At 39.7% G+C, this 13727-nt stretch overlaps 1 protein-coding gene across 5 annotated transcripts; it reads left to right on the top strand.

Annotated features, from left to right (window-relative positions):
- The first annotated feature begins 927 nt into the window (after positions 1–927).
- NIPAL1 (NIPA like domain containing 1) lies at positions 928–12123 on the top strand. Of its 5 annotated transcripts, none has more exons than XM_064418234.1 (7): positions 1242–1273; positions 3676–4679; positions 5004–5270; positions 6316–6372; positions 6833–6923; positions 8717–8877; positions 9018–12122. In XM_064418234.1, exons 3-7 carry the CDS (start codon positions 5096–5098, stop codon positions 9620–9622), a joined length of 1089 nt encoding a protein of 362 aa, XP_064274304.1. In that variant the 5' UTR covers positions 1242–1273; positions 3676–4679; positions 5004–5095; the 3' UTR covers positions 9623–12122. The 5 variants fall into 5 exon arrangements, with proteins under 5 accessions (XP_064274307.1, XP_064274305.1, XP_064274304.1 ...); XM_064418232.1 differs by lacking the exon at positions 1242–1273 and adding an exon at positions 1435–1627; XM_064418237.1 differs by lacking the exons at positions 1242–1273; positions 3676–4679 and adding an exon at positions 928–1002.
- The last annotated feature ends 1604 nt before the right edge of the window (positions 12124–13727 follow it).

The raw sequence follows: 13727 nt of genomic DNA, 5'->3' as shown, positions 1-13727 counted from the left end.
TTTCAAATACCATTTTAAAATTATTGCTCCCTTTTTTTAGCAGTAACCTGCTTTATAAATGTTAAAACAGAGAAGCCAAACTATTTATCATGCAGCCTGCACCGGATTCAGGCCACCCTCCCTAGAAGTTGTTATAGTGCAGACATAGTAAAGTGGAATGGTAACTAAAATCACAAAAAGCAAATCCAATGTTCCTTTTCTCCTAACATAGCATAACAGAGTGCTGGTTATGCTAAAAAAAAAAAAAAACAGAAATTAAAAATGAGATTTAGACATTGAAACTGATCTCTTGGTTTAACCACAGGACTGCAAAGTCAAGGATACCTACCTAAGCCAAGGAAAACCAAATTATTTTGCTGATAATGTCAATGTATTTCAGCAGTATGCCCCAATGGTACAACTTTTCAAAACCAATGATGATTAGTTTTGGTACTGTGCTGCAAAGCCTGGTTACAGCTCTAATCTTAATCCTGCATGTCGCTGTGGTGCTCTGTGGAGGTGTGTTAAATTTGCAATTTTGCCTCCAGTTAGAGAAATCCTTGTGCATGCTAAAGGTCTGCAGAGTGTCCCAGGAAGTTTGCTGGGCAACATGTAATGTTTTATTAAGCCTTACATTTTGTAAATGTATTTCACTTTAATAATGTCAAAACCAAGACCTTAGTTGAAACTATTCATTGGGTAATAAAGATAATTATTTCTGTAACAATTTGGAGCCTGTTAAGCCACAGGGAGTCATCTCAGGGTATGCATCACCCGGCACTGCCCTTGTTCCAGGACGCTGCCATAATTTGGCCGGGGGATCCCTCTGCTTGCCCGCAGATCCACTGGCCAAAGCGAGTACAGGCAGCTTGTCACAGACATAAGCGGTTGCACACCAAGACTGCTCATCTCTTCTCCCAGCTGTGAAGGGGAAGAAAATTAAATCTATAGAAACTCCCAGGAGAGGCAAATGCTGCCAAGGTTCATCAGGAGAGCGCGCTCTTCTTTGGATTCAGTGTTCAGGTGGGGCCACAGAACTCCCCAGGTCTGGGACTCGGTGACAATCCTGAAAGCCCATTCGGGTTCACTCCTGGAGCCCTGCGTGCCCTTTCCCCCCCCCCTCCGCTGGATCCAGAGCGGTGGCGGGGATGCCACCCCCGTCTCCAGCGGCCAGCGGGCGCGCCCAGGTGCGCCGTGCCGCGCCCGGGCGGGCGGAGCCGCGGAGCCGCGGGCCCGGAGAGGCGCTGCCCGCCCGCCCGCCCGTGCTGCCCAGCGGGTCAGTGTCTGTCTGCGGGTCAGTGTCTGTCTGCGGGGCAGTGTCTGTCTGCGGGGGCCGGGGAGGCCGGGGCTGCTCGGGCTGCGCGGGGGTTCGCGGCGCTGGGGACGCGCGGGGCCCGGGGCGCGGCCGTGCGCTCCTGCAGCCCCGGTGCCCGGAGCCCCGGGTGAGATTTTCCTCCGCCCCGGCATCACCCAGGTGTTTTCCGAGGAGCGTGTCCGGCGCTTCTCCCGCGGCCGCCTCGGGTTAAACATCTTTTCGGCTTTGTTTTGTGCTTTTTGGTGAGTCTCCACTCCAGGTGTGCCAGGGAGGAATTCCTTGCGGCTTCTCCATACATCCACTTTTGGCCCCAGGAGCTGCGCCTTGGCTAAGGTGGGCTTGGTGTTTCCTGGGTGACCGAGAAGGGCGTTTCATGTTTCTGCCAGGGGTGAGCTGAGCCGTGAGCTCATTAGAAATAGTTAAATTATTGTCTAATCAGAGCAATTCGTTTTCGATCTGACTTAGGACCAGTACCTTCAGTGGCAGGTTAAGAACCAAGCTGGCTGTCAGTAACCAAGGCCAGTCAGCCCTGAACTGCAGAATGACAGCAAATTAGACATGTCACAAGCAGTGCATAGCACCGGGCTGGCTGGTCTGCCTAATTCACATAGAGAATATTTAGGTGTTTGAGGGGAAAAAAAGAAAAAAATAATTAGCTGAATCATAAAAAAAGTTCAGAAGTTACACCAGCAGTTGCCTCGGCTCAGACTGGTTTCCTGTTGCTGCCAGCCTTGAGTCAGAGCTGGGAGAGATTATTTCTGCAAGGAGGAGTCCTGCTGACACGTTCATGTTTGTTGACATTTGGAAGTAGGAGGTGAAACTAGCTTAGCTACAGAAACTCTGTGCTGAGCAAGCCAGGCAGCCTCAGTGGTTTGTCATCTTCCTCAGCCTTTCCAAGTGATCTTCAGACTGTTCACAGGGGTAATAAAATAACAGTAATTCCCAGATCAGCCTCCTCTTCCCGTCACTCAGGTGGTTCTTTGATCTGTGCACTTACATGCCACTTTTCATGCAAGGGGAACAAATTACTTTTTTTTTTCTTTAACTATGAGAAGCTGCTCAGCCCAATAAACAGAGATCATAAGCATTCAAAATTACTCTTCTCAGTGACAAATCCAATATTTCTTTGTGAATGTGGGCAAAGATTGTAATTCAGAAAGGAGAGAAACAACCTGTGACAGTCACTGGGTGACTTGGTACAAATGATGTGATTAAATTTTCATTACTTGATGCTGTAAGGTATGCTGAGGAATGAAAAACTTTAGAACACAGAAAAACATTTTGTTTCATGTGAAACAAAATAAGCTTGCCATTCATCTCCAGCTAAATGAAAGTACACCAGTCACCAAAAAGGAGGAAGAAAATTGTTATTTTCTTCACTATAGAAACCCAATGCACAGATAGAAATCTGCCTTTACTGTTACAGGGAACGGAAGGACTATACTTATCAGGAGTGTTTATCTTCAAGTTTTCTTTTAATTAAAGGCAAGGAATGTTACTGCTTCTCACACCATCCTGGTTTAGCATCAGTGTAGGGGTATTGGGAGCTAAGGGATTTCATTCATCTCTCTGTTGTTTTTTTCACAGAATAATAGAATAGTTTGGATTGGAAGGGACCTTTGAAGGCTATTTAAACCAGCCCCCTTGCCATGAGCAGGGGCATTTTTATCTTGCCCCAGTATGTGTTTACTAAGAGAAAATATATTCATGCTTAAAGGACTTTTCTGTAATTTTGTTTCGTGATTTATTCTTCACTAATTATGTCAAAACAAGCATATGCAAATTTTTCTTCTTCTAAGACTATGCTAATAGTTTAGAATTTTAAAATACTTTCAGTTGCAATTGCTAATTCCATATTTTTACATTATCCAACTGTAATTTCTAGTAATGATAAGAGTGTAGAATAGTATCTATCCTATATACTATGCAATAGTAACTGCATGTTGATCTAAGTTCTCTAAGATTTTAATCTTTGGCTGTGGAATATGAACATACCTATCTTGTGGGAACATTTTTATTAAGTCTGACTTAGCAATACAAAACAACTCCTGTTATATGGAAACACTCTTGGCAAACAAGGAAATGTGTTTGCACAGCCTGCAAATCAAATTATGACTTCCTGTAGTATGTTTGCTGTATAATATGGAATGAGAAAATAGGGAACAGGTACTCACTCTAGTTCCTTACTTGTAAAGGGTGCTGTCTCCCAGAGCTAATACCAGCATTGCCTGGTATTAGCTGTAATTAACTGCAAATAGGATATTTTTAGGACTTTATGTATTTTAACTATTCTTTGTTAAACTGTGTTAAATGAATTATCCAAGTCTGCTTCTTGTTAATTGTTCAGTGAAGTACTTTTGATTTAACATTTTTATTTCCAGAGCTCACATGTGACCACAGAGGCACATCCTTTTCTACCAAGTCCCTAAGTGGCATTTCTTCAGCTGGGAAAAGGGAGAAGAAAAAAAAGAAAAAAGGGGAGTGTATTACTGATTCTGTCACTCTTCAGGATGAATTGTTCATGTGTTAGTTTTATTTACCATGTTTTCCCTGTAATTAAAATATTTGTTGCATCCCCTGTTTCCTATGTATCACAGTAGACTGAGCTTTTGTACTTCTGCAAATTGTTTCATATTTTAACATGTCTTCACAATAAGCCTTCTTTTCAAAAAAGGCTAAGAGTTCCTAAGAGTTTTCCAGTCTAGATTCTGTAATCCACACTGGTTGCCTGATGCACTCTACTGTGACAAACTGTGAAGTCAGCCTAGACTGCCGGAGCCCTGTTGCAGCTTTGCTGCCTGACCCCTGCTTCCCCATGCAAAAAAAGCAGCTCCTTTTGTTCTTGGAAATGCAGTACCTGTTCTTCCTTTAGAAACAAATCTGGGCTGATAACAATGATGTCATTCCCACGGGCTGTCATCATAGTGGCACTGATAGTGCTTGGCTGGCTGAGTGTGAAGCTTTGGTCTCTGCTCGGATCACTCAGCTCTCCAGCAGTGTCACAGGGATAGCTGGGGCATCTGTCCCTGTGGCCTGTGATCTACCTCCACCAGGGCTTATTGAGGTTAGATTAAATTTGCTGGGAGGTGTAATGAGGCCTTCACCTGAAAATTTTGTGATTGGTTAAATAAGACTTGGCTCACACAGTATTCACTGAACAGTTTTCATACAATGTCTTAGTGCCCATATGCAGTGAGAGTTTGTTCCCTGTTTGATTTTCCTTCCTTTTTTTCCATTTGTTTTTCCAATCTCAGCCACCAATGTAAAAACAGAAGCCTTGAATAGCAGCAGGCTTACTTTAACAGACAAAGTCCAAAATTGGATTCGGCTATGTGTTTGTGATCTCTGCACAACAAAAAAGAGGCCCTTTATCTTGAGGCTTCAGGTTAGCTTTTAAGATTTTTAGTTGAATTTTAAATTGAAGCTAATATTTTTTTGGTGCATTGCTTGGTGTTCCCCTTATTGCTTGTCTGAGCCAATGAAGTGCAAAACACGGATGTAAAATAATGTAATCACCTGTGAGCTACACGAGTGGGTAATGACCCAGGGCAGCACTGTGTACATTGTGTGGGTTTTGTGTGGTATTTGCACAGTCAGAAATTACAGGTGCTCTGCAAAGACATGAAAAGGAGTGAGCCGGGTGAGTCCAGGGCTCTTCCAGAGCTGGGCCTGTGTCATGAATCATTTGTCCTTCTTTTTCTGCTCCCAGGTGCTGTGCTCTCTTTTTCTTGCCGTGACTCCTGCCAGGCATGGTGCCAGATCATCAACGTGTCTGAGTCACGCTCTCCTCTCCTCACCTCTATGGAAGGGACAGGCAATGAAACAAACTGGAGCATTTCCATGCCTTCTGGAAGCAAATACCACCTCTACATTGGCTTAGCTTTGGCTGTAGGCTCCAGTATCTTTATTGGGTCCAGTTTCATACTGAAGAAGAAAGGACTTTTGAAACTGGCAGACAGAGGAGTCACCCGAGCTGGTAAGTGATGTGTCCCCATCATTGCTCCTGCTGGGGACACAAACACCTCTTAGAACTTGACAAAATCAAGGTTCAAGTCACAGATCACATGTTTAAAGCTATTTTAATGGTGATCAGAAGTCCTGTCTTGGTGAGGGATGGAGACATGGTATTATTTCTGTATGTGATTACATGGACTGGGATTTCAGAACTCATAGGACTGTGGGAGATGCAGGGGGTATTAAATCTAGTGAGTTGGGGCAATTTCCTCACTGAGAGCAATTAGTTACTAAAGTAAAATTCTCCATTTGTTTTACCCTTCAAAATGCCCTTCTCCCTCTTTTTTCAATCTTTCTTCCCCCTCATTTGAGATTGAAAGTCTTAAGCTGGTTTAGCTTTTTGGTTTTGCTCAGCTTTTTTTGAGTGCAATGAGTTGTAGAAATGACATTTATTACATGTTTCTACAGTTAGTACAACTGTCCCTTCATCAAAGTCAACAGATGAACAGCTAGAAAAAGAACAGTTGCACTAATCTCATAATTTCCTTTGCATGAATTTAAATACATAGCATTGGCAGTTTTTGTTTTGATTGTTGTGTTTATTGGAAAATATTATTCCAGATAATTTGGTTATTTGAAAAAAAATCTGATACTGAATATTGTATACACTTAAATTTTTTGTAAAAAAAAAAAAAGTCATGCACACAGGGGCGTTTTTCTTTCTAATTTCTTCTAACCTAAAGTAAAAGGAGAGTCAAACTGCAGTTGACTGTATGAATATATTGGAAAAGCATTTTGAAATATCTCAAGCTCACCAACAATGTTTATAAACATTTTATTTTTGCTTGAAACTTCCCCTCTGTGTATATTTAGTCAAATAGCATTTCTTAGAAGTCCAAGTCACAAAGCAGTAGAGTGGTTAATAAAATGTCAGTCAAAATCAAATATTCTTCTTGTTGCAAACAATGCTCTTTTGTACTTTGTAAGTGCAAATGTGAAGCTGTAATTTTTGTTTCTTACAATAAGGTGATCTGTTTCTTCTGAAATAAGGGTTTTTTCTCTTCCAGGACAAGGTGGATATTCTTATTTGAAGGAATGGCTTTGGTGGGCTGGACTGCTGTCAAGTAAGTCAGTTCTTTCCTCTCAGCCTATATGTAAATCTGCAAAAAGCAGATTGTTTGAAAGAGATTTATTGTCTGATTTTTCATTCCCTTCACTTAAAAGAAATGTCCTTGCAATCACATTCATGAAAAGCTGTTCTCATATGCCATCTTTCAAATACTGCATTTGGTCTTCAGAGCTCTTTGCAGAATAACCATCTTTTCTTTAATATCTGGTCAAATGCCATGGAATTGTATCTGTCCAGCTTCTAGGAGTATTAGGAGAAAAGTATTTAACTTTCTTCAGCATTTATTACTTCCAAAAGAGGTTGTGCAGCTAATTTTGAAATGAAAATGTTCATGTATAGTGCAGAAAAAAGATTTTGGTTTGTATTTGCTGTAATAACTGTCATAGAAAATATTTACAGTGGTGTGCCTTTTAATATTCTCCTCCAAGCTGATTCAAATATTCTTTCTTCTGCAGTGGGATTAGGAGAAGCCGCAAACTTTGCTGCCTATGCCTTTGCACCTGCAACCTTGGTTACCCCCTTGGGTGCACTGAGTGTTCTCATAAGGTCAGTATCGGTTGGGAGCAAGCCTTGGCAGGTGAACCACTCACTGCATGAGGGAAAAAATACTCTTTGGCCAAAAGTAGAGATTTTTAATTAGAAAACTGAAAAGCAATTGATCAGCAGAAAATGCTTTTTATTGCTTGCTGGAAAGATATTTTTCCTTATTTAGAACTGAGTTCTCTGGGTAGACAGAATCAAAAGTCTTGTTGCAAAGGCCACTAAATGCCTTCCCTGTAGCCTTCCACCTAGATCATAAAGTAATTCTTATCAGCATAAACAAGGTATACTGCTGACAGAAGGTAATTTATCTATTCCTAGAGAACTGGAGCTTTTTAAAAAACTGGTATCCTGTTCTTCAGATGTGACTAAACTTTAAATAAAAATACAGCATTCCTACACAAAATGTTTTCAAAAACATTTATATTTGTAGGAGCATAATTTCATGGTAAGGCAGAGTTAGTAAACCTTTTGATTTTGTTTTGTCTTTTTGAAATCTTTCTGGCAAGAAGGAAAAGAAAATCTAGGCTTTCTTCTGTATCCATAATTAAAATTTGTGGTTCTTTTGAAACATAAATGACCTTCAGACTTATTGTTTCCTGTGTATGAAGAAAAAAAGTTCCAAGTTCTTAAGCACATACAGCAATGTGGCTATCATAGCAGCAACAAAGACATGGACTGTGCATACAAAAATTTTATAGGAAATAATTTTTAGCAAAATGAAATTACAGTATTTTAAATGTAAAACTCTGATTTTTAAGAACTGAGTATATTATATGAAACACTGTGTTTAAAACAACATGCGCCACATATTAAAAACAAAACAAAAAAATAACCCAAACAAAAAAACCAAGCAAACAAACAAAAAACCCCCTAGGATGCTTGGAATAATCTACCTGCTTAAACTGCAGCTGTTCTGTCGTAGCAAAACTAATGAGTCCCTGCAGTGGTGCTGGGGTCAGCATGTTGGTGAATGCAGATCAGCTGGCTGCCTGGCTGCTGCTGTGCAAAAACAGCTTGAGCTTTATTACCCTCTTCTTTGATGAGGATCACAATCATTCAAATTTTCATGAGACGGAGAGGTTGTTAGAACTTCATGTCAGTGAACTCATTACCCTTGTGGGAAAAAAAAGTCTGTATTTTGATCAGTGGATTGAATAACTATTTGTGAGTGTGTTCACACACCATTAAGCTTGTGCCTGTGTCCAAGGTTGTTCTCTAACAGGCTAATCATGCCCTGTGAGTGGTGTTATTTAGGCTGTGTTATTGTCCTTAGGTTAAATAATCAACCCCATGGAGATCCTGGGGTTGATCTCTTTGAAGGGAGAGACATGCCTTCTCTGTGTTTTGGGGGAGCCCTGGAAGCTAGGCAGAAAGTGTGCCTGGGTGGGAGAGCCTGGGGAGGGATGAGGAACAGTTTCCAAAGCTCATGTGCGTTGGTTGTAATGGCAAATAAAGTACTTTGAATCATTTTTGAAAAAAAGAAACTGCTCTTGTGGTTAATCTACAGTGAGAGTGCATACCCTGACCCAGGCAATCAGGAGTGAGAAGTTCCTTAACAATTTGGACCCTTTTACAACCTGGAGGGAAGCAATGAGGGTGTCTCAACTCCCTAAAACCTGACTTTACCTTCTTGGTCATGAACAACTTTCTTGGAAAAACTTACAATTTGACTGTTTTAGGGTGGTTTACCATATATCCAAACTCAAAAGATGTTTACTGCTATGCTACACAGAGAGATTTTTAATGTCTTCTGTGCCTGGTGGAGCTGAACATTTTATTTTTATTTTGCTGAACAGTGCTATATTGTCATCCTATTTTTTAAAAGAGAAGCTGAATATTCATGGAAAGCTGGGCTGTGTACTGAGCATTTTGGGGTCAACAGTCATGGTTATTCATGCTCCAGAGGAGGAGGAGGTCACCTCACTAGATGAGATGGAAAGAAAGCTGCAAGATCCAGGTCTGTATGCAATTGCAGTGAAGACATGCTGCAGTTTGTAGGGAGATTTCCAGGACACTGAAGAACTCTGAGCATATTTGCGGGCATAGTCTGGTATTTTACCTCATGTGCATTACTCTTCCCTTTCCTCTTTTTTACAGTGTTTGTTACATTTGCTGTTCTCCTAACAGTCATTGCCCTCGTCCTGATCATTGTTGTGGCTCCAAAGAGAGGTCAGACAAATATCCTGATCTACATTTTAATTTGCTCACTCATCGGTGCCTTCTCTGTCTCGTCTGTGAAAGGCCTGGGCATTGCCATTAAACAGATGCTGCAGAGGAAGCCAGCCTATCGCCATCCCCTGGTTTACATTTTGGTGGGCATCTTGGTGCTCTCAGTCAGCACTCAGATCAACTATCTCAACAAAGCCCTGGACGTGTTCAACACATCCCTTGTGACCCCCATTTACTACGTGTGCTTCACCACGACAGTGGTGACGTGCTCCATCATCTTGTTCAAGGAGTGGAGTAGTATGGAACCGGGTGATATCATAGGAACCCTGAGTGGGTTCTGCAGCATCATCATCGGCATTTTCCTACTGCATGCTTTCAAAAACACTGACATCACCTGGAGTCAGCTTATGTCCAGTGTTGCCAAAGAACCGTCACTGCCCCACCGTGAGTTTGAAACCAGTCACACTTTGCTGGAGAGCATGGAAGATCCAGCTTTGGCATATGAGGAGGACAACATTTTGTTCAGTCAGTGAAACACTCAAGCAGTGTTCATCATCAAAGTATCATGAATTGCAAACTCAGCCCACCCATGTCTATCAGAAAGCTCTACTTTTCTGCAGTTCTCTGGAAGTTTGTCTGTGAGGCCTGTTAAGTGTGGACCACTCCTCTCTATGTCAGCTGTTGGCAGTAATGATTGAAAATGTTCAGTAATTAGCACGACAGCCAGAAACCTGGTGGTGATTATATGTTAGGCAATGAAAAACATGGCCCTTTTTTTATGTATCATCTCTTCTTGGGAAATATTAGCAAAAAAGAATGGTCTTTGTAAGTCATGTTTAAAAAATGCAATTTTCTTTTGATGATAAAAGACAATCCTTGCTGAAGTGGCAGGTACTCTGCTATTACCTTGGTGATGGCCTTAATATTTCTGGCTTTCTTTATATTTTTATAATTTATTGCCAAGTGAGTTTGTAGATACTCTACATGAAGGATATTCATTGGAGATGTAATATGAGGAAAACAGTGTTTAACCCTTTCCATTTTTAATATAAAATTTTATGCAAGTTTTTTTCACTTTTGATGACCTGCCAATGAACATTGATTAGATGTCACAAAAAAAAATTTAGCAAATACAATTCTTGATACATCTCAGCTTTTCTACCCAAGGAATCCTGAATGGATTGTGACTCTCTGAATGTGCCTGTACTTTTTTATTTCAAAACTAAGTCCTGGTTTAAGAAAAAGAAAATTCATTAGAGGCCTGAAAACAGTTGCTACTGGCATAAAAAGATACATGACGTAATAGAATTTAGTATTCAAAAGCAGGAGAAAACCAGAACATGCAATTAAACATTTCCACTTTTTTTATATTATTTTGAGGATTAAGAAGGGGCTTTACTTATTTCCATACTTTTTCCTAATATAGCCATCTATTAATTAGAACCCGCTTAAGCTTTTCAAATTTTTTCCCTCATTTTCTGGGAAGGTATTGTTCTTTATTACTAGTAAAGCAGTCCTGTTAATTTTTATTCTTAGTGCAAAATTCATTTTACAATCCTTGCAATACTAAAAATACTAAGTAAAGGATGGGCTGTAGGCAAGGGGTGAGAAACGTCAGAATGTCTTTTTTTTAGTTTGAACTTTTCTAAATAATAATATTCGCCCCTATTAGATGTTTAACACTATATTAACCTACCAGAAGCCTTGAAGATTGGTAACTGTACTGTAGTTCCTCAGTTGTGGTCACTGATCTTCCTGTCACAAAAAAAGCTTGCACAGTCCATGGTTTACTCATTACAATTCTCTTTGCTTTCCACTTTGTAAGTAAGTAACTTCAGCAATCAGACGTGTGGTTGGTGACAAGCTCATCAGAAAGCAGCATTTCCAGTCTTTGAATTTTTAAGTGTGAGTCCAGAAAGTTTGCCAGAGATGCCAGCACTTCAGCAGTTAAAAAAACCCCTGGTTTTAATCAGCTGAAATTTATATGCCAAGCAGAACTTCCTCATGAAGCAAGCTATATGTTTTCTAATGTTAAAAGGTTTGGTAGAAGAGGGCGGTTTGGATGGATAGAAAATTGTTCTGCCAAAGAAAGCTCATCCTTTACAAAAGGGTTGCTGCTTATATTTCATATATTTGTGTGGCGTCACTGTTACCCAGCAAAAGGGACATTTTCACTAAAAACATACTTGCCTTCAAAATATAATGACATTGTATACATTATCAATTTGGATAATTGAGAGATGAAATTCACAGCAATTCTTTGCTGTTAAAATACTTGTGTTAAAAAAGCTTCAGACAAGAAAATCTACTAACAGGGTTTCATTAATTCTTAGTTAATGTAGAGAATACTTTGGTTTTATTGACCAGATTCAAGCTTCAAAATCTTAATAGTTAAAAAGAAGTAATACAAACAATAAAAAGACAAAAAATGGAAGGGGTTTTGCAGTTTGTTCTTTAACAAAAACTTGAATTGTTTTACACTCTGAATTACACAATTCAAAGAATAACCGAAGAAAATATTGACTGTAAAAAAGAGAAAAAGAAATGCTTTTGCATAGTTTGCGGCCCCTTTATTTGCTTATAGAGTCATCACTGTGGTGTGACCAAGAAATAGCAACCAGTCCAGTTCTTGAATGGATGTGCATTGGCATTTTTTAAAGATTTGTCATAATATTTTCTTTGAGAAGGGTGTGGACTCCTTATATACCAACTGCTGGCAATAATTAGCTTATACCAAGCAAAATTCCTGTATTTTCTACTGGACCTGTGTATCTGCTATTACACATAAATAGCAACTAATAATAAAAGAATTTTATTTTCTAACAATATCAAAAAAACAAAGTTAATGATTATTTTCATGGTGTACAAGAAGTCCATCATGTTAGAAAAAAATTAGTGATTAATTTTTTGTATAAAAATATTTGTTGTAAGAGATGCTATTTTTTTAATGTTTATATTTAGTTACTAGTTTGGAATAACTTTGATTTTTGTAATTGAAATTATGCTAATATTTCTCTTGTAATAAATTATTCATGGTTATGTACTAAATTATCTGTGTTTTTTAAACAAGGGATAAAAAAAGAGTGTCATCCGTATTTCAAAACTAGAGAAGAAAACCCAAAGCTGATGTATTAAGCGTGTTTGTCTCACAGCCAGTCTCAGTGGAGAGTGTTTCAGTGAGTTGTGAGGTTTTCCAGGCAGTGAAATGAAGAACACTATTTAAAGTAATTAGATGTGTTTTGGTATGTAGGGTGAATGGTTAAGAAGGAGAACAAAGCAATCCTCAGAGGCAATACATTGCTAACCAAATTACAGCTTTTAAATGCTGATACCAAACCAATCTTGGCAGCTACTCATTATTACCATATCTCAGGACAAATTAATGGGCAATTAAGTTCCTTATATAGCTGCACCAACTAAATTTAGGTAGGTCAAGAAGACTTGGATATGTTAAAAAATCTGTATGATTTTGGAAGGAAATACATCAGTTACCAGTTTCTATGGAAATCTGTTCTACCATCTTCATTTTCCAGCCACACTTGAAAGAATCATGCCATAATAAAATCTTCATCCCAAAGGGTACATATTCAAAACTTCAAACTCTACTCATCAGGGCTGCATCCCAGAGTTATGTGGGGAGAATTTTCTAGAATACTTTGAGAAGGATGTGGATTCTCATTATTTAAATTCCAGCAAAATAAAACTGGCAAGTGTGCTAGGAAGTATCCTTCCAGCAGGGCAGATTTGCACTGACTCCTTTTGGGCAGGTTTTAAAATGGTGCCATGGCTCAGAACATGGTGGGAGCTGAGCAGGAGCCAGGCTGGCGGTGCCTGAGGTGGGAGGGATGGTGATGTGCTTTGGTGGGCCTGTCGGGCCTCCCATCCGTGAAATCTGCTGGGGGGAGCTGGGGAGGAGGAGGAATTGTCCTGAAACAAGTGTCACCAGCCCTGTACATACTAGAAAATGGTCTGCATTGCTTCTCAGGAGTACTTTTGACGAGTGAATTCATTTTCTGAAAATAAATTTTTTCAATAATGCACCTTTTTAATAGAAAAGAGATGTATCCTAAGTGGCTGGCTCACAAAAGCTTGGAGTTCTGTCTTTTTTCCTCCCAGCCATGATACAGGCTTGTTCCAAGTGTTCTGATTTTTGATCAGGAAACAGTAGCTAAATTTTTACAAATGCTGAACACTCCTACAGCCTTTGACGGAAGCTTCCCTGTATGGACGTGTCTTCTTTACTGCTTTTTCCAGATATCATTTTTATCACATGGAAGTTTGAAAAAAACAGCAAACAGACATCTATCTCTTTATGGTCAGTGACAAGGATATCTATTCATCCATTTTTTGCCTGTTAGAATATGGTTGGAATTTGAACTAAGCTCACAGTCACCATGAGGTCTAAGGTGGCCTACTCAGTCTTTATGTAAGGGTGTAGCTGTTCTGATAAATAAATACACTGTAGATACCTGACCTTTGTACTGCAGACCATTTCTTGCTGCAAATTAAGCACCAGTTTCACAAGTTCTTGTGCTTTTTCATTTATTTACTGCCAGCTTGATTATAGCAGCTGTTTAATTTATCTGTGTCAGAATGTTAATAACACCTTCTTCAAATTTTTCCCCAAGCAGCCTACAG

Source organism: Passer domesticus, chromosome 4 (genome assembly GCF_036417665.1).
Source record: "Passer domesticus isolate bPasDom1 chromosome 4, bPasDom1.hap1, whole genome shotgun sequence".
NCBI classification, from domain to species: domain Eukaryota; kingdom Metazoa; phylum Chordata; class Aves; order Passeriformes; family Passeridae; genus Passer; species Passer domesticus.
This window is presented reverse-complemented; position numbering and strand designations above follow the sequence as displayed.

Coding starts and splice junctions, on each gene's coding strand:
- NIPAL1 (XM_064418235.1), top strand. CDS start 5,096: ATGGAAGGGACAGGCAATGAAACAAACTGGAGCATTTCCATGCCTTCT. Junction 5,271..6,315: donor CAGAGGAGTCACCCGAGCTG/GTAAGTGATGTG, acceptor TTTCTCTTCCAG/GACAAGGTGGATATTCTTAT. Junction 8,878..9,017: donor AAGAAAGCTGCAAGATCCAG/GTCTGTATGCAA, acceptor TCTTTTTTACAG/TGTTTGTTACATTTGCTGTT.